Source organism: Sminthopsis crassicaudata, chromosome 4 (assembly GCF_048593235.1).
Source record: "Sminthopsis crassicaudata isolate SCR6 chromosome 4, ASM4859323v1, whole genome shotgun sequence".
NCBI classification, from domain to species: Eukaryota; Metazoa; Chordata; class Mammalia; order Dasyuromorphia; family Dasyuridae; genus Sminthopsis; species Sminthopsis crassicaudata.
In genome coordinates, this window is record NC_133620.1 from 17,653,044 (window position 1) to 17,673,592 (window position 20,549).

At 40.6% G+C, this 20,549-nt stretch overlaps 2 protein-coding genes across 4 annotated transcripts in view; both read left to right on the top strand.

Annotated features, from left to right (window-relative positions):
- The window catches only part of MYSM1 (Myb like, SWIRM and MPN domains 1), a 246,171-nt gene that overhangs the window by 121,433 nt on the left and 104,189 nt on the right, over positions 1 to 20,549 (top strand). The window lies entirely within an intron of this gene.
- OMA1 (OMA1 zinc metallopeptidase) overlaps positions 1 to 20,549 on the top strand; it is a 66,864-nt gene that overhangs the window by 1,414 nt on the left and 44,901 nt on the right. For 2 of the 3 annotated variants that reach the window (XM_074265810.1, XM_074265811.1), the window contains exons 2-3: positions 6,985 to 7,216; positions 11,788 to 12,308. In XM_074265810.1, the coding sequence (XP_074121911.1) occupies positions 11,809 to 12,308 (500 nt within the window). In that variant the 5' untranslated portion in view covers positions 6,985 to 7,216; positions 11,788 to 11,808. Of the gene's footprint in view, positions 1 to 6,984; positions 7,490 to 11,787; positions 12,309 to 20,549 lie in introns of all 3 variants that reach the window. The other variant, XM_074265812.1, reaches the window with a different exon arrangement.

Here is a 20,549-nt window from a genome sequence, read left to right on the forward strand (position 1 = left end):
ACATAGTGAGGGAAGTGAGGCCCAGTGAGTAGTGGTGACATTGTAGCAACAGCAACATAGGGAGAGACACAGTGTGGCGCAGTGCGTAGTGGTGACATTGTAGCAACAGCAACATAGTGAGGGACAGTGAGGCCCAGTGAGTAGTGGTGACATTGTAGCAACAACAACATAGGGAGAGACACAGTGTGGCCCAGTGAGTAATGGTGACATTGTAGCAACAGCAACATAGGGAGACACAGTGTGGCCCAGTGAGTAGTGGTGACATTGTAGCAACAACAACATAGGGAGAGACACAGTGTGTCCCAGTGAGTAGTGGTGACATTGTAGCAACAGCAACATAGTGAGGGACAGTGAGGCCCAGTGAGTAGTGGTGACATTGTAGCAACAACAACATAGGGAGAGACACAGTGTGGCCCAGTGAGTAGTGGTGACATTGTAGCAACAGCAACATAGGGAGACACAGTGTGGCCCAGTGAGTAGTGGTGACATTGTAGCAACAACAACATAGGGAGAGACACAGTGTGGTCCAGTGAGTAGTGGTGACATTGTAGCAACAGCAACATAGTGAGGGACAGTGAGGCCCAGTGAGTAGTGGTGACATTGTAGCAACAACAACATAGGGAGAGACACAGTGTGGCCCAGTGAGTAGTGGTGACATTGTAGCAACAGCAACATAGGGAGACACAGTGTGGCCCCAGTGAGTAGTGGTGACATTGTAGCAACAACAACATAGGGAGAGACACAGTGTGGCCCAGTGAGTAGTGGTGACATTGTAGCAACAGCAACATAGTGAGGGACAGTGTGGTCCAGTGAGTAGGGTGACATTGTAGCAACAGCAACATAGGGAGAGAGACACAGTGAGGCCCAGTGAGTAGTGGTGACATTGTAGCAACAAAATAGCCACAACAACAGTAGTGAAGGACCTTGCATAGTGTGTGGCGGTAACATTGTAGCAACCATAGCAACAGTCAGTTTCAGTCTTGTCCAATTCTTTGGGATCTGGGGCTTTCTTGGCAGACGCTGGAGTGGTTGCCATTCCTTTTCCAGTCCATCTGACAGATAAGGAAATTGCAGACAGGCTGAAATGACTTGCCCAGGCTCACACAGCTAGTAAGGGTCTAAGGCTAGATTTGAACTCAGGTCTTTCTGACTTAAGGCTTGGCACTCAATGCACTATGGTGCTCTTTAGCTGCCCCCCATGTAACAATAATAATTCCTAATGATGGCAGTGATAATGATAGCCTGGAAGACCCGGGGGCCTCCCACATATCCTGGCTATGTGAAAAGTGACTCAAGCTCCTCTAAGACTGAGTTGTAGCCAAAGTTGATCTGCCTTGACTAGGAGTCCCCCTTTCCAATGACGTTGGAGGTTCAGTCCTGTCTCTAGGGTTTAGGGCAATGGTCCTCAAACTTTTTAAATAGGGGGCCAGTTCACTGTCCCTCAGACTGTTGTAGGGCCGGACTATAGTAAAAGCAAAACCTCACACTCTGTCTCTGCCCCTCAGCCCATTTGCTATAACCTGGCTGGCCTCATAACCGTCTCCGCAGGCTGTAGTTTGAGAACCCCTGGTTTGGGGAGACAGGGAATCTCTAGGAAGGGAGATTTCAGGTTGCAGGTTGGGGTAGGAAAACAACTGAATTCCTTTTTCTTCATACTCCATGGACTTCTCAGGAATGGTCCTCCCTGGGGGCACACTGTGTGGGTTCAGATCCTTCCCTTTTGCTAGTTGGTGACTGCTGGCAAATCCCTAAGCCTTAGTTTCATCATCTCTAAAATGGAGATGATCTCTGCAGTATCTCCCTCCCGAGGTTATTGAGAAGCCCATAGCAGTCAACATGTATTTATTACTTTCTAGTTGACAACTCTGTGATAAGCTTGGAGGATAGAAGGAAACCCAAATATGTCCTGCAGGTCTTAAAGGGCTTTTCTTCTAAGGAGTTGGAGGACTAAATGTAAACAACTCCATAAATGTACAAAATATATACAGGGTAGATAGATACAGGGGACTGAGGGGAAGGATATTAGCTGCTGGGGGTGGGGAAGGGTCACTCAGTAATTAGCAGAGCTAAATTGAAACTCCAGTCTCTAGATTTGGAATCTGGCACACTTGGCACGGGGTGATTGCTTGATGAATTTGAGTCGAACTCTTGTGAGGGGTCTGAGGGAAAGGGCCCAGAAGTGGAGGGGGAGAGGAGAATAGGTGGAGTGCACCTATTGGAAGGAGTGCAAGCATGAAGGGCTCAGAAGGAGAATTTTGAGATAATTACCCCCCTTTGGGTAGCATTTAAGGTTTATTAAGCAGTTTCAGTGGTCTTTAAGGCAGGTCCTGGGTATTAGAACCTCTGTTATATAGAGAGAAACTGAAGCTCCAAAATGGTCTTACAGCCAAGAATTGTCCCAGGTCAGGCTAAATGTAGAAAAACCAGACTTCCTTCCTGCACTTCCTTTTACTGGTCTGGGTGCTGGGGATCAGGGCCAGTGGAATGCTTAGTCTAGAAAGCCCACCTGCTCCCACAGCCTTAGTCAGGCTACCTCCATGGCACTGGGGATTGATTTTTGGTCCAATGTCTTCATAAAGAAGCGTTGTGGCCATCAGTGTTTCCCCCCTTCTCCCTGAAACATTTCCCTTTCTTCTCAAGGTCTGGAAAAGGCCTTAGTTACTAATAACAACCTGTTTTTTAAGTCCACCAATGAATACCGCACCACAAATTCATAAGCTTCCAAAGTAAAGAAAGTAAAAATCTCAATTCAATTGCTCTAGATCCTTTTAAACTCAGCCCCCTGTCTTTAAAGTAAAAATCTCAATTCAGTTGCTCTAGATCCTTTTAAACTCAGTCCCCTGTCTTTAAGAGCCTTTTTGTCCATCACCTCAAAATACTGCCCCAGTGAAATGGAACCCCAGTGGACAGCAGCCAGCATCCCTGCCCTGGGAGTGGAATTCCAAGGGGGATGAAAATAGCCACGGGAGCTGTGGGCCAGGCTATATCTGGAGCAGAGAGGCCTTCCTCAAAGGGCACGAGCAAGGGCACCCCCGCCCTTACCTCAGACCTGAGCCAGGTAGCAGGACAGACCCAGGTCTGCTCAAGTGGGTTTGGGGCCCTCCTTGGTGGGTGGACTTTGCTCGAATGATTATTTAAAGTACTGTCCTATTTTTGCCAATCTGACAGCTGTTTCCATAGAAACTGGAGAAGAGACAGGCGCTTTCAGCAGAGTTGTTAAACCTGTCTTCGAGGCTTCAGCTGTGAATGCCAGGCAGTGTTGGACAGGCTCATTTGGAAATAATCTTTTCAAAATTAAGGCTCTAAAATGTTCTCAAAGACCATAAAGATTCAATTGTTTAATGAGCTAAAATGATTAAATTAACAAAGAATCTTACAAATTCATCAGCTTTGCTAGTTAGCCTTCTAGAATTCTTTTGATGTAAATTTATGGAAGCCTTTGATTTGTTCTCAAGCCTTACATCTTTGTATCAGTATATATAATCTGGTATTTGATTCTGGAGCAGTAAATTTCTTCCTCAAATAAAGGGAAGATTATAAATTAAGAAATATTGCTATTCCCTACTTGTAGGCATTGCAAATAGTGTTCTCAGGATATTTCTGTACAATATAACAGTGCAGCAGGCATTTATTATGCACCTACAATATAAATGCAAGATGTTGCTCTTAGTCCTGATTACTGCTTGGCTCTTGCCTTCAAGGAACTTGTGATAGGAAGATGTCTTGAAGACACAGCTGCTGGGCTATATAGGAGAGAGATATATAGGAAGGAGAGGTAGGAACAGTGCCAGCAGTCATTTCTTGCTTCAGGGATTCCTTCTTGTGAGTCGTTTCTACTTTGGCTTTTAAAGCCTTTTGTGGTTAGACTCCAACTCCCCTCCAAGCTTGTGATTGAGGACTTTTCCTCCATTTACCTGCCACTTTTTTTCTGTTTCCAGTATTTACCACCTTTGTTCCTTTCCAGGGATTGCCTCTCTTGCTGGGCAGTCTCCCTGGCTCTCTCTGTCTGCTAAGATTTCTAGTTTCCTTGAAAACTCAGCTGGGATATCCTTTCTTCCAGGAGAGGTTTTTTTTTTTTTTTTAATTTTAATTTTATGCATTGGTAATTTTCCAGCATTGACAATTGCAAAACCTTTTGTTTCAACTTTTCCCCTCCTTCCCCCCCTCTCCCAGATGGCAGGTTGACCAATACATGTTAAATATGTTAAAGTATAAGTTAAATACAACATATGTATACATGTCCAAACGTTGTTTTGCTGTACAAGAAGAATCGGACTTTGAAAGTGGACAAATAGCCTGTGAAGGAAATCCAAAATGCAGGCGGACAAAAATAGAGGGATTAGGAATTCTATGTAGTGGTTCATAGTCATCTCCCAGTTCTTTCGCTGAGTGTAGTGGTTCAGTTTATTACTGCTCCATTGGAACTGATTTGGTTTATCTCATTGTTGGAGAGGGCCACGTCCATCAGAATTGATCATCATATTATTGTTGCTGTGTATAATGATTTCCTGGTTCTGCTCATTTCACTCAGCATCAGTTCATGTAAGTCCCTCCAGGCCTTTCTGAAATCATCCTGCTGGTCATTTCTTACAGAACAATAATATTCCATAATATTCATATACCACATTTTATTCAGCCATTCTCCAATTGATGGGCATCCACTCAGTTTCCAATTTCTGGCCACTACAAAAAGAGCTGCCACAAACATTCTTGCACATACAGGTCCCTTTCCCTTCTTTAGTATTTCTTTGGGATATAAGCCCAGTAGAAACACTGCTGGATCAAAGGATATACACAGCTTGATTACTCTTTGAGCATAGTTCCAAATTGTTCTCCAGAATGGCTGGATGTATTCACAATGCCACCAACAATGTATCAGTGTCCCACTTTTCCCATATCCCCTCCAATATTCCCCATTATCTTTCCCTGTCATTCTAGCCAATCTTGATAGGTATACAGTGGTATCTCAGAGTTGTCTTAATTAGCTTTTCTCTGATTAATAATGTCTTGGAGCATCTTTTCATATGGCTAGAAATAGTTTCTCTTTCTTCATCTGAGAATTGTCTGTTCATATGGGATATACTTTCTTATAGGAGAGGTTCTTTGGCTGTTTGGGGAAGCCTTTGGATTCCTTCAGGTTCTGAAAATAATTGAAAGAAATACCCAATTTCAGCTAGAGTTTAATGAAAATAAAGGTCTAGGATTTTTCTGATTCATGTTCTTAGAACCCCTTTAGGGTCAATTGATCACAAAATCCTTGTCTTCCAAGAAGACTATGCAAATTTCCTAGCTATTAATGTTTTTACCCCAGAACTTATTTTGATTATATTATAGATGTAATTTTCTAAGTACTTACTGTTTTCCCTCAAAAGGATGTAAGCTTCTTGATAGGAACTGTTTCGATTGTGTATTTATATCCCTCAATGTAGCTTAGTCCCAAATATAGTAAAATTAAATAAGTATTCTGAGGACAACTGGAGAGGTCAGAGAAAGTATAGTTTATAAATCACTTGTCAGCCCCTCCCATTTCCTTTCCCATAAACAAAATGTTTATTTTCTCATGTAAGTTTTTTTTAATGTTATATCAGGAATTCAAAATTATAAACTGGAAAAGTGGTAGAGATACTTTTCATCTTTCAGATGGCTTGTTAAGATTTGATTAGATTCTCAAGGGAATATGTCAACTTATAGGTGGAAAAAGATAAAAATTTTAAAATAACATTGTGATGGTCATTACAAATACACATCTCCTTTAAGAAAAGGAGACTTAGATAGTAATAGCTAACATTTATCTACTTTTAAGGTTTGTAATCATCCTGTTCTTTCATTTTCACAATGATTTTGAGGAGTTGGTGCTATTATTATCCCTATTTTACAGATGGAAAAACTGAGCCCTTCAGAAATTAAATGACTTGCCTATGATCCTAAGGTGGGTGAGAATCTGAGTTAGGATTTGTATTCAGCTCTTGTGTTTCCAAATACACGTTGATCATTCCCAGGATCTGATAGGTCTGCTTTTTGGGAGGGATGGGTAGGGTGAGTATTTGAAAACAAAAGAGGAACTTGAACCCTTCTCCAAAACTGGGGATATTCTGTTTTTCTATAGTCTTTTTTTCTACACATTCTGCCAGCGAAAGTCTTCATGTGCTTGGGGTAGATATCCCCTAAAGCAACTGACAGGTCTGAGGCCTGGAGATTACCTTCGGCCTGGAGCTGGGACTTAAACCTTGTCTTCTCTTGTGAGGTCCAGCATTCCCTATCTTTCCTGCGTTTGCAAAAATTGTTTCCTATTGTACCAAATTCTAAATAATTTTTTTCAGTGAACAAAAATTAGTTTTCCCCCACTCACCTCCTTCCCCCAAGCCAAACCCTTGTAGTTATGCAAAAATGGCCGGTAGTACCCCAAAGAGGCAAGAACATCTCATTCTGCACCAAGCCCATCATTGTTCTGACAGGAAAGAAGGTATTCCTGAAGGTAGAAGGGATATGGTTTGGGTGAAGAAGTCTTGGGTGGGAAGGATGAGAGTGTGGAGGGAAGCAGAAATGTTGGTGTTGAGGGGCAGAAGCCGAAGAGAGCTACCTTCTTGTGGCCTTGAATTCCGTGTTTTAACTTGGATTCAGTTGGGGATTCAATCTTGCATGGGGTTCCTTTTGCTGTTTAGAAGGATTAAGGAAAACCTACCATGTGGGACTCAGAAGTCACTCAGTTGGTTTAAATGGACTCTGCAGCAGAGACACTTAATGTCAATTCTTAAATGGTGTGCTCTGGTGAAGCTGCGCTAACCAGGAACACTCCAGATTGGTACGTGGGCTCATTTGGAGTTTTTCTAATATGGCAGAGTTTCAGGAACCTCAAAATGCTGGCCTTTTCTCCTGCCTAACATGTCCATGGTGGAAAGTGCTGATGAACGCTGAGTTCAGAGACCATACCTACTTTTACCCCTTTTGACATGACTTAATGGTCTATCTCTATATGTCTTTCAGCCAGAACAACTCACAAAGGAGTCTGCTTAGGTGTAGAAGGGTGGTGACCTGCATCAGTGGAAAGGCCTCTGAGAGATGTGCATCCTGAAGCATTGACGGTGTCCATGAAGCATGTGGGAAAACGGACAGCTCCCTTCCCATTCCTCTGGCCTCTGTATCATCCTCCTTCCTGAGCTCCTTTAGCAGCACTTCATATGACATCACAGTTTTGTTGTTTTGCTGATTGTTTCAGGTACTTTGGGGTCTTGGCTCAGATGGATTTTTATGCTCACATCTGTGAAGGCCAGGGCTGTATGCTAAGCTTCCTTTGTCTCAGCCAGTACTCAGCACCTTGGCCACACTCAGAAAATCCAACTCTGTGACATCTAGTTTTAGGATGTCTGAACTGAGCCCTTTTGTTTCTTTTTTCTTTTTTCTTTTTTTTTTTTTTTGGTTTTATTCTTGTGAATTTGCTAACCATTAACAAACATGACTTAGAAAAGAACAGAAAAAGAAGATCTCTCAGGTATAGTTTCTAAGAAAAAGTCTGTTAAATTAAAAATATTTATAGCAATGCCCTCTGGCGTACCTTCTGAGTTTTTTTCTGTGTTTTTTTTTTCTTCCCCCCTGCATATTTTTCTATCCTTAATCCTTTTATTTCTTTTCTTTTCTTTGTTTTTTCCTGAGGCAGTTGGGGTTAAGTGACTTGCCCAGGGTTACACACAGCTAGGAAGTGTTAAGTGTACAAGGCCATATTTGAACTCAGGTCCTCCTGACTTCAGGGCTGGTGCTCTTTCCACTGTGCCATCTAGCTGCCCCTAGTCCACTTATTTCCGTAAACATTTGTTAAGTGCCTTCTGTGTGCAGATTATTATTATTATTTTTTAAGCCTTCAGGGCAGCTAGATGACACAATAGAGTACCCTTTTGGAATCTGGAGGACCTGAGTTCAAATCCAGCCCCAAATATGACCCTGGGCAAGTCACTTAACCCCAGTTGCCTTGCCAAAAAAACAAACAAACAAACAAAAAAAACCCCTTGACTTTAACCTGGAGTTCAAAGAATAAAATATACAGAAATAAGCAAATAAATGCAAGGTAATTTGAGGGATTTGTTTTCTAGCCCTAATCTTCTTAAAATAGCGTGTTAGATTATTCAAAAATTTTATTTTCATTCATTTATTTAAATTTTATTAATATTTTATTTTTTCATTGTCACGTAAAAACAAATTTTGAAATTGTTTTAAAATTGAGTTCCATATTCTTCTTTTTTCCTTTTCCCTCTACCCTCATTGAGGAGGTAAGTGATTTGATATAGTTTATACATATGCAGCCACGTAAAACATATTTTCATATCTGTGATCTCGTAAAAAAAGATCCTTTATTTTCTGTGTATCCTTGTAAATGTTTTGTTGGTGTTCTTTAATTTTTTTGTATCCTTTCACCCTCCTCCTCCTTTCCCAGCTCCCCAAGAATAAAAGCCTAGAAGTCCTGTTTTGTAACAAATGAGTATAATCAAACAAAACAAATTCACACATGGGTTGTATTTGAGAACATATGTCTCATTTGGCACCTTTATTCTATCACCTCTCTGTCAGAAGTGGGAAGTTTGTTTCACTTTCTGTTCTCTCTAATTGGTCATTGCATTGATTAGCCTCTGTAAATCTTTCACGATTGCTTTCCTTTACACAGTTTGTATTTCTTCTGGTTCTGCCAGAAGACCTGGCATCAGTCCCTATGAATTCTCCCAGATTTCTCAGAATCTGTCCTTGTTATTTTTGATGGCACAAGGACTCTCAGTTCCCTTTCGGTTCTGTAACTGTCTAGTCCCATCCCATTTAGTTAATAGCTAACCACTTTGGTTCTAGTTCTTTGCTACAACAAATATTTTGTTCCTGTAGGTCTTTTTTTTTCTTTCTTTGGAACTTTTGTCATATAAATCTAGATGTAGTAAGACTGAGGCCTAGGGTGTCAATCACATGCCAGTGATGTTTTTTAGGTGTGGTTCTTTTGTTTGTCCGAATTTAGCAGGAAGTCATTTAGGGTTAGGCTGCTCTCCCACAATCCTCCAGCAATTGTCTTTTTTTTTTTTTGGTCTGCTTTAGCCAGTCTGATGGGAATGAGTTAGAAACTCAAGAGTTTTAATTGAATTTCTTTTATCATTCACAATTGGAAACATTTTTTCATGTAGCTACTGATGCTTCCTTCCCCCCCCCCCCCCACCTGCCTATTTATATAGTCTTTGCTCATTTATCTATTGAGGAAATAGTTCTAGTTCTTATTTGTGTCCTCTAGACTTGGATATTAGATCTTGAGTAGAGAAATTTGCTGCGAACTTTTTTTTTTCTCCTCAGTTAACTTTTTCCCTTCTAACTCTGACAACATTTATTTTGTTTGTAGAGAAACTTCAATTTTATATGATCACAATATTCCATATTGTTGCTTGTGACACTTTCAATCCACCATAGTTGTGAGAGGTAGCTTCTCTGCTCCTTAATTTCCTGATGGTGTGACCATATATAATTGTTTGATTCTAACAGATTTGCTCTAATGTGGCTTACTCTATGTTCAAAAATGAAAAAGTAAAATGAAAACTATGGGAAATATCACCTTAAATATGGTAAAAATTTAGTATTTTTTTTCCCTGAGGCTGGGGTTAAGTGACTTGCCCAGGGTCACACAGCTAGGAAGTGTTAAGTGTCTGAGACCAGATTTGAATTCGGGTCCTCCTGAATTCAGGGCTGGTGCTCTATCCACTGTACCACCAGCTGCCCTCAAAATTGAATATTTTTAATCCTACTAATTTGTAGTTGGTAGAATTAGTCATTCCCTTAGAGATTGGGCTAGAGTTTATTAGCCTAGGGGCAAATTACTGCTCCCAGCTGCTGGGGAGGTAGGCCTCCCTGATGGAGCTCACACCCTATCTAGGAAGGCCACAGAACAGATAGAACTCTGTAAGTGTGCATGCTAGATAAGTATGAAGGGAAGCAATGCAGTTGTTAAATCCAGGGTGGTTTTGGACAATCAGAAAAGCTTTGCAGGAAGAGGATTCTCAGAGGAAGGAAGAAGTTCAGCATTCTGGGGCTCAGATCTCAATGTGAAAGGGAACATCGTGGGTGAGAAACAGAGTGAAGGTCAGTTTGGCTGCTTCAGGGATGAGGGAATCTAGTGGGGTTAGACAGGTGGGTTGGGGTCAAGGGCTTTCCCAGCAAAACTGGGGAGTTGAGGTTTTCTCCTAGAGGCAACAGCAAACAGCAGGGACTTAATAGCATTGACAGTTCTACTTCTAAAGTACTTGATTTGGCAGAAAGCAGGGAGACACACTGGGAGACCAATCAGGGAGGATAGGGGAGGTTGTTGATATTGGCTTTGTGAGCAGAAAAGGGTCAGATGGCTCCAGGTTATGCAGGCAAAAGCAGAGAGGTTGGGGAGTGATATTTGGGATGAACCGAGGGAGAGGCTCACATATCAGAGAGCAAAGCCTCTCTTTACTGTGCATATGTAGACTGAAGGGGAAATGGGGGAAATAGATCAAAAGGCCGAATATTTCAGGGATTTTACCCTTCTAGTTGCAGATAATTGTCAGTAGTGAGTTAGATATCAGTGCCATTGGGAGCTCCCAGGGAGGAAGCAGGTCAGTGTCTCTTCTGTGCCCAAGACTTAATGTTTCCAGCTGACACAGAAAGTTACTCACCACTTTTTGCAGATTTTCAGATTGGCAGTAATTTTTGGTATCGGTCAGTGTTTTCTTCAGTCTTAGTTCCTCACTGAACCTTTGGATTGGCCAGCTCCATTCTTCATTTTTGGGGGGAATGGAAAAGGGGGATGGCTAGTTCTCTGCTGACCCTCTGGTGTTTTTCCGGACAGAGCCCCTGTGCCTGCCCATTGGAACTCTACTGCACGAAGCCAGACTGGGCTGTTTTTTTTGGCCATTCTCCAGCCCTTCCACAGACCCTACTTCATCTCACCCATAGATCTCACCATTTGGGGCTTTCTTAGGGGATATCCTGTGATATCCTAGTTTCCATGTCCATAGCCACCAAGAGCTCTTCTAGGGAGAGGAGGGAACATCTTGGAAAGTCAAATACGAATTCTCCACATAACCACATTACTTATTACATGGACCATTTTTTCCCTGTATGACAATGGGCTCCTCTTTCAGTTCCCCAAATTTTCCTCTCTTCCCCTTTATTTCATGGCCCAGACTCTCTATACACATTTCTAAGTGTTTTGTGATCAGAACAGTTTGGGAAATACTCCACTGTTATCATTTGTGTCATTGAAAGACCTTGTGTCCTGCTTTCTAGAGCTTCCAACCTGGGGTGATTAAAATATACCTTCCTATTGGAGAAGTGATGAGGCGGGACTCCTGAGGAGGGTGGGAAAATGGGAGTCCATTTATTTCAAGGGCTTTCCCCTTTTTATAATGTAACAAAAACAACTCTGAGCACATAGGATCACATAAATAACTATGTAGTTTGCCACCTGGTATCACTCTGCTTCAATCTCAACACAGGCTGTCACTGCCCCTTGTCTTCTTAGGAAGGCCGAGAGCCCTTAGGGGAGATGGGAAGCTGAACCAGACATTGTTAGCAGGTTCCCTCTGGGCTGAAGGGTCTTATACCTTACCCAGAGTTCCCCACACTGACTGTGACCCTCTACAGAAAGGTATTCCTGAGGGCAGCAGAGTGGGGAAACACTTGGGTCATTTTAATTGGAAATGTGCTAAGTGAACCCAATATACCTGTTAACATAAATACGATTCTCAGTTTGTTAAGTTGCAGGTATTTTCCAGATATATTTATAGTTTCCTTTCTATGTTCTAGGATAATCAAGTAAAAGAAAAAATGAACACCATCTGTGGCCTCCAGTCTGCTAGTAGAAACTGTGCTTTCTTTCGGTTAACTTCACTGACTGATTGGAAAAATTCTTTCAGAACATATTGGTCTTTTCCTTCAAAGAGTCATCATCAAGTACTAGTGAACTGTGTGGGGGACAAATGCCAAGGAAAAAGTCTGAGGAAGAGCTCTTTATCGAGAGTAAGTTCTCCCTCTGCTAGGACCTATAACAACAAACAGAGATGGCTTTTAAGTGGTCAGAGCAGAGAAACTTGGAAGAGGATGAGCAGCTGTTCTGGGTGGCCCCACTTCTCTTGGAGGCAGGGCTCAATGGAGAGAGGTGCTGTCCTGGCTCTCTCAGGCTTTGAACCCGGGAAGGTGTTTCCTGTGAAAGGGATGAAAGATGTCAACAGCTTCCACACATCATCGAGGCTTCGGGCTGCACCTGTTCCTCTTCTCTGGATCATTCTTAAGCCAATACAGAAACTTCTTGCAATCATTATTGGCAGGTGAAGTATTCTGTTTTCTACTCTTGTATTTTTAGAATGTGGAGAAAGTTGGCTTTTTTAAAGAAAAATACCTCAAACTAACCCCACATAGTACAAATTTAAGTTATTGTTGATCCTATATAATTTTATGCAATTATTTATGAGAGTGCTTAGAGACATAGAATATTATTGTTTAAAAGAATCTCAGAGTGAAATCCCAATTGGAATTCATTATTTTTCCTCCCCCCAACTCTCCTCTCTTTCTAACTTCCCTGTTTTTAAAATTCATTTTTATTGTATTTTCAGTCTTGAATGATTTCTCTCTCATTTTCTCCTCCCCCACATATTGAGAAAGCAAGAAAAATAAAACCCATTAAGTAGTCAAGGAAAATAGTCCCACATTAATTATGTCCAAAAAAAAAGTATGTGCCTTAATCTGTACCCTGAACCTGTGACCTCTCTATCTGGAGATGGATAACATTTTTTATCATGAGTCTTCTGGAACTGTTTCCCCATTTCTGTGAAGGTCCCCAGTGTCCTTGTCATCTCTCAGGCTCACAATGGAGGAGTCATCCTGGACCCTTCACTTCTCCAACTTCCTTTATCCAAGTTGTAAAATCCTGTTAGTTCTGCATTTGTAGCATCTCTCCTCTTCTCTGGCACTACCCTCACTTTGATGCAGGGCTCCCATCACTTCACGTTTGGATTGTTGTAATCACTTCTGCCTCGTCTTCCTGCCTCAGAGCACTCCCTGCTAGTCCATTCTCCATTCAGCCAACAAAGAGATTTTCCTAAAGTGTAGATTGGATCATGTCACTCCCCTTCCCCCCCAAACCAATAGACTTTAGTGGCCCCTCTTGCCACTAAAAAAGACATTCAAAACCTTTCATAATCTAGCCCCCTCCTACCCTTCTAGTTTCTTTATGTCTTAGTGACTCTGGCTTCTTTACCAATCTTGGAAGGAGGTCCTCTATTTCCTGACCTTGGGCCTCCTCACTGGCTGCTCCCAGACTTGGAATTCTCTCCCTTCTCTCCTCTCCCTTCAATCCTTGTCCTGGGTTGCATAAAGTCTCAGTTAAAATGTTGCCTTCTTCTAAGAAGTCTTTCCTGATCCCCCTTAACTTGAACACCTTCTCTTGGAGACTGCCCTGGTTGAGCTTGTTTGCATGTTGTCTCCCCATTAGATAGACTGAGCTCCTGGAGGGCAGGGACTGTTGTGACCTTTTTTCTTCCCCAGAGTTCCTGGCAATTAGAAGGTCTTTGTGGTGTTTTTTTTTTTTTTTTTTTTTTTTTTTTTTTTTTTTTTTTTGCTTTTGCTTTTTTATTTAAATTTTTGACATTTATTTAAAGTTTTAAGTTCCAGTTTCTATCCCTCTCTCCCTCCCCTCCTTCTTACTGAGATAGTAAGCAATCAGATATAGGTTCTATATGTGCAGTTACATAAAATATTTCCATATTAGTCATTTTGCACAGGAAGACTTGAACAGAAGAAAAAAAACATGAAGAAACGCAAGTGAAAAATAGCTTGCTTCACTCTGTTCACTCAGGATCTGTGGAGACAGATAGTATACTTCATCAGGAGTCCTTTGATATTGTCTTGGTTCATTCTATTGCTGAGAATAGCCACACCATTCACAGTTGTCCATTGAACAATATTGCTTTTACTGTATATAACATTCTTCTTCTTGTGTTTACTTCAGTATGCATCAGTTCATGTAAGTCTTTCTAGGTTTTTCTGAAATTATCCTGCTTATTATTTTTTATAGCACACTAATATTACATTACAATCATATAACACAGTTTATTTAGCCATTCCCCAATTAATGGGCATCCCTTTTATTTCCAATTCTTAGCCAACACAAAAAGAAATGCTAGGAAAAGTTGTGTACAAATAGGTCCTTTTTCCTTTTTTTTTTTTTTTTTTTTTGGATCTGTTTGGGCTATAGCCCTAGTAGTGGTATTGCTGGATCAAAGGGTATGCACAGTTTTATAGTAGGTCCTTAATACATGCTAGTTGATTTTCTTGTTGAAATAAGCTTAAAGAATCACAGGATATTGCAGAATAGGAGGGATCACAGAGATAGAGATTCTTTTCAGCTCTGAAATTCTGCGACTCTCAGAAGTAGTCCAACCTAAGTTGGAGAAAGACTCCCCTTGAGGCAGGAGCAACCACTCTCCCCAGGTGGCCTTTTCTCTGATTGTCAGGATGTTCTGAGTGACATCCAGCCTGACTTGCCTACCCTGGACCTTCTACCCTGCCCTTGGGCTGATTCCGAGCTATAGAACAGAACCAGTCTAAATCCCTGTTCCACATGATGGCCCTTTAGGTACTTGAAGACTCGCTAGCCTGTCCTGGCACGCATTCACCCTCTGCTTGCTCTCTTCTAGATCTCTTTGACTTATCAGTTTCTTTTCTGACCTGTGGGGCCCAAGCCCAGAAGCTCAGCCTCCAGAAGGGGAGGTCCCCCAGGTCCCATATTCCTCCTTATTCCTGGGCACTGTGCTCCTCTCGAGGGTGCTGAGAGGGCTGGTTTGGCCGACACATGCCCCTGACTCCTTGAGATTGCCGCCTATTGAAGACACCAGGCTTTGGGCACTGATTTTCCATCCCAGCTTTGAGTCATCCCTTCCTTTATCCAGATCCCTGATAACTATGTGCAGTAACTCAGGGCCATGCATGGAGCCCTGCTGAACTATCATTCATCACAGTAACACTAAAGTTTGCAGAGAGCTTTACAAGCATCTCATTTTATCTTCACAACCACCCCGGGTGAGAGGTGTCTGTATCGCCTCCTTTCCTAGACAAAGAAACTAAGGCAGATTTTGAACTCAGACCTTGCTGAGTGCAGACCACTGTCTCCATGGCACCTCGTGGGGCTTCCGCCTGAGCAGTCAGCTCTGACTCTTCTGTCTGCCTGTGGTCATCTCTCCCACTCCCTTCCTGTTCTTTCCCAGTGACAGCCTGAGCTTTTCTGCAGTGCTTGGCTAAAGTCCAGGTGAACTCAGCCAGCAGCCTTTCCTCCCTACTCCCTTTTAGCCAGCTTGGTAATTGTCAGAATAAGGAACATGGTTAGTCTGCCACGGCTGGTTTCTGTACACACATATAAATGCAGCATCGGCATGTGTGTGCACGTGTGAAGTGTACTGTGTGTGAATGAAGACCTGGACCTGGGACTGACACTGTCTGCCCTGATACTGCTTATAGTGCTAGCCTTTTGTTATTATTACTTCTTTTTCTTTTTGTGGTGATAGTCGTTGTTTGTTTGTTTGTTTGTTTTTTTAATTATAGTAGCTTTTTATTTTTCAAAATAAACACAGAGATAGTTTTAACATGCACCCTTGCAAAACCTTGTGTTCTAATTTTTCTCCCTCCCTCCCCATCTACCCCCTTCCCTAGACAGCAAGTAATCCAATAGAGGTGCTTCTTTTTCTAGGTGTCATCTAGTTAGAATTTTGCCTGGTGCTGTAGCCTGTCAGAATCTTTTTGGATCTTAACTGTCATTTAGTGCATTGGCTTTCTAGGCATCTCTTCAGGACTGGATTTGAGTCTTTCTCAGGAATCAAAGACAAACCCATTAGCATTTGCCTCCAGATTCAGGATCTCATTTGTCCCCTTCCAGGCCCGAGACCCTCATGTTCTATCTGAAATCCCAGGCAAGGTCAGCAGGCTTATGGGCAGATGAATGCAAAGAGTGATAGTTTTATTTCTTCACTGCCTTTTCTAATTTCTTCCATTTCTTTTTCTTTTATTGCTAAGGTTAACATTTCTGGTACAATGGCAGTAGTGATGATGGGCATCCTTGTTTCTCCCCTGATCTTACTGGGAATTCTCCTAGCATATCCCATTACATATAATGCTTTTTGATTGTTTTAGATAGATGCTGCTTATCATTTTAAGAAAATCCTATTTATTCCTGTTCTCTCTAGTGTTTTTAATACTAATGGGTGGTATGTTTTTATCAAAATCTTTTTCTGCATTTATTGAGATAATGATGATTTCTGTTATTTTTGTTATTAATGTGGTCAAATTATGTTGCTAGTTTTCCTGAGGTTGAACCAGTCCTGAGTTCCTGGCATATATCCCTCTTGGTCAGAGGAAATTATCCTGGTGACAAATTGTTGTAATCTCTTTGCTAGTATTTTATTTAAAGTTTTTGCATTTGATATCTACTCTTTTCCCCCAAGGTTCTCTCTCTCTCTCTCTCTCTCTCTCTCTCTCTCTCTCTCTCTCTCTCTCTCTCTCTCTCTTTCTGTGTGTGTGTGTGTATTTTTTAATTTCAGTAGTGTATTGCCAGTACTATCTATATTCCAAAGAAATCATAAAAGAGGGAAAAGGTCTCACATATGCAAAATATTTGTAACAGTTCTTTTTGTGTTAGTAAAGATTTGGAAAATGAATAGATGGCCATCAATTGGGGAATGGCTGAATAAATTGTGGCATATGAAGATAATGGAATATTATTCTATAAAAAAATGAACAAGCTGATTTTAGAACAAGCTGGAAAGATTTACATGAACTCAAGCAGAACCAGGAATATGTTGTACACAATAACAGCAAGAATGTGTAATGATCAACTGTGAAGACTTGGTTCTTCTCAGTGGTTCAGAGATTTAAAGGCAATCCCAATAAACTTTGGATAGAAATCCCCATCTGAATCCAGAAAGAGAACTATGGAGATTGAATATAAATCAACACATGCTGTATTCATTTCTTTTTTCTGCTTGTTTTTCTCTTCTGTCATTTTTCCCTTTTGTTCTGATTTTTTTCTTCCAACATGATTCATAAAGAAATACATATTTAAAAAGTTAACATTATATATATGTATATAAAACCAGAAAAAAATAAAACAATAAAGGAAAAAAAAACAATAGTATTTTATTTTTCCAATTACAAGTAAAGATGGTTTTCATCATTTTTGTTAGATTTTGAGTGCCAAATTTTTTTCTCACATCCTCCCTTTCCTCCCCTTCCCTAAAGACCAAGCAGTCTGAGAGAGATTAAACCCATATAATAATTTTAAACTTAATTCCATATTAGATTGTGAAAGAAAAATCAGGACAAAAGGGAAAAATCCTGAGAAAGAAAAAGGAAAAAAAAAAGTGCAAATAGTATGCTTTGATCCATATTCAGTCTCCATGGTTCTCTCTCTGATGCAGATGGCATTTTCTATCCCAAGTCTATTGGCATTTTCTTGGATCAGGGTATTGCTGAGAAGAGCGAAGTCTGTTAGAGTTGATTGATGTCTACTGTTGATCATGAATTTGTGAAATAGAAATTTATAGCATAGAAATGTTTGACTCAGCTCATGTCTCCAGCATGAATACTTTATTTTTAAGGTTTGCTTTTAGACTGTGCAGACAAAAATTACAAGAAATATCAGTTCTGCTGTTCCTTGGTTAGATGAGTGCTTATAAGGCAGCTGGTGGGATAGTAGAGTGTCAACCTAGAGTCAGGAAGATTTGAGTTCAAAATCAGTCTTGGACATTTTGTAGCTGTGTGACTCTGGGCAAGTCATTTAAACTCTGTCTTAGTTTCCTCAGTGGTAAAATAGTGATAATAACAGCACTTATCTCCTAGGGGGTGTGTGAGGATCAATTGAGATAATCATTTGGAAGCACTTAGCACAGTGTCTGGAACATAATACATATTAGTGCTTAATAAATGCTTGTTCCCTTTCTCCCTTTCAAAAACTTTTTTTAGCATATGGAAGTTGGAAATAATGAATCATAAAAGTAGAAGGCATCTTAATAGTTTTATATCACATAACCTACTTCAGTCTAAGTTCCCTTAAAACTTTTTTATATTGGTTTTAATGACTGTCAAAAAAGAACATTTTCATATGCAAACCATATATCTCTATTATGTACAGCTTGCTTTAAAATATATATGCATACATATTATATATATATCTTATATACATACTCACATATATTTATTTTATATGTCTACATATATATAATAAATCCAACATTTTACTTCAAAAATTGTCGTCTTATCTGCATTTTTTTCTGAACTAACTTCTGTTCTTGTCATTACATTTTTAAAGATGCTCCAATAATCTAATTTCTTTTCTTCTCTCTTTTCCTTGGCAATATATTCTGTCTCTGGTTTCCTTCCCCTCGATACAAAAAGGAAAAACACAATCCCTGTAACAAATAAGTAAAACAAACACATCCTTTTGCAACTTCCCTACCTGCTCAGCCTGTTTGTGTCTTGGATCAGTCCCTCTCTTTTGAGGCTGCTTGCTCTGTTACTGCTTCTTTGCTGGGGTAGCCCTCAGTGATCCTGTCCCTCAAAAAGTGCTGCTGCCTTTTCCAGGTAGGCTTTTTATTTTATTTTTTTTAAACACTGTTATTGTTGCTCAGTTCTCTCTTAAACCACCAGAGATGAATGGTTTCTGTCTACTTTTAAGAAATATGTAATTTTTTCTAGTGTCTCTTCCAATGATTAATCATCCTTATAATTAAAAAGTTCTTCTTTATATTAATCTATGTACTTTCTTTCTTTAATTAATTCTCTTTGGCCCTGGCAGATTAGAAGCAACTAACCAGCATTTGCATAAAAGTATTCATTTTTTGGGACCATTCTTAGTCATTAGCCTCCCCCATTCTCTTGTCCTATATCTTCAAATCCAGCTTTAAGAGTACTAGTGGAGGTATAATGGCTTATATCCAGACATATCCAGAGGCAGTTTTGGCTTAGTAATTTGAGAGAAGAAGCTTTAAAGGTGGAGAGCTCTGAGAAAAGCTTCTTCAGCAAGATAGGCTTTAAAGGAAATGAGAGAAAGAGCGGTGGCGGTGAGGCTACAGGAGCATTCCAGTTCTGGGAGGCCAGCAGTACAAAGGCACAGAGATGGAGGACTGAGTGGCCTGTGAGAGAGTATGGAAGGGAATAAGATGCAAGAATGTAGGAAACATGGGAAAGAGGTAGGTTAAAGGGCCCCATGTTGCATTGTGGATAAAGTGTTAGAGTCTGAAATACCTCACATCAGATCTAGCTTCAGATACTTATTAGCTGTGTGATGCTGTACAAGTCACTGAACTTTTGTTTATCTCAGTTACCCCATCTCTGAAATCGGGATATCCCTGGAATATTATGAGGCTCAAAACAGATAATTTTGCAGCTCTTAAGATATTATATCAATGCTAGCTATAATCAAATGTCAAACAAAGGAGTTTTTATTGAATTCTGGCAGTGGTAGGGAGCCTCTAGAGCTCCTTATTAATAGAGAATGTGTGTGTGTGTGTGTAACTGAATGGGGGATGGATAGGAATGGGAGAAACTTGAGATAGGGATCCCTTTTAGGAAGGAGACTATTGCTGTAGACCAGGTAAGAGGTGATGAAGGCCTGGATTAAGATAATGACTGAGTGGAGAGAAAAGGAGGTGGATGAGAGATGTTTTCAAGGTAGAAACAAGATTTGACAATGGACTGGCTCTGGGGGGTGAGTGAGAGTGAGGTTGGAACTTGGATGACTGGGAGGATGATGGAACTTTCTACAGTAATAGGGAAATTGGGAAGAGAGAAGAGTTTTGAGTGGAAAGTAATGAATTCAACTTTTGCACATGTTGAGTTTGACATGTATATGGACTATTTGGTTTAAAATGCATTGACTGTAGCTAAGGAGAAACACTAGTGCTATATCAATGAGGAAGTCATCAACAAGAAGCTAAAGATAATAAACCATCTCATTGTTGGAGATGGCCACGTCCATCAGAATTGATCATCATATAGTATTGTTGTTGAAGTATACAACAATCTCCTGGTCCTGCTCATTTCACACAGCATCAGTTCCTGTAAGTCTTCCCAGGACTTTCTGAAATCCTCCTGTTGGTCACTTCTTACAGAACGATAATATTCCATAATATTCATATACCACAATTTATTCAGTCATTCTCCAATTGGTGGGCATCCACTCAGTTTACGGTTTCTGGCCACAAACATTCTTGCACATATAGGTCCCCTTCCCTTCTTTAAAATCTCTTTGGGATATAAGCCCAATAGCAGCACTGCTGTGTCAAAGGGTATTCACAGTTTGATAACTCTTTGAGCATAGTTCCAAATTGCTTTCCAGAATGGCTGGATGTATTCACAATTCCACCAACAATGTATCAGTGTCCCACTTTTCCCACATCCCCTCCAACATTCATCATTATCTTTTCCTGTCATCTTAGCCAATCTGAGAGGTATGTAGTGGTATCTCAGAGTTGTCTTAACTTGCATTTCGCTGATTAATAATGACTTGGAGCATCTTTTCATAT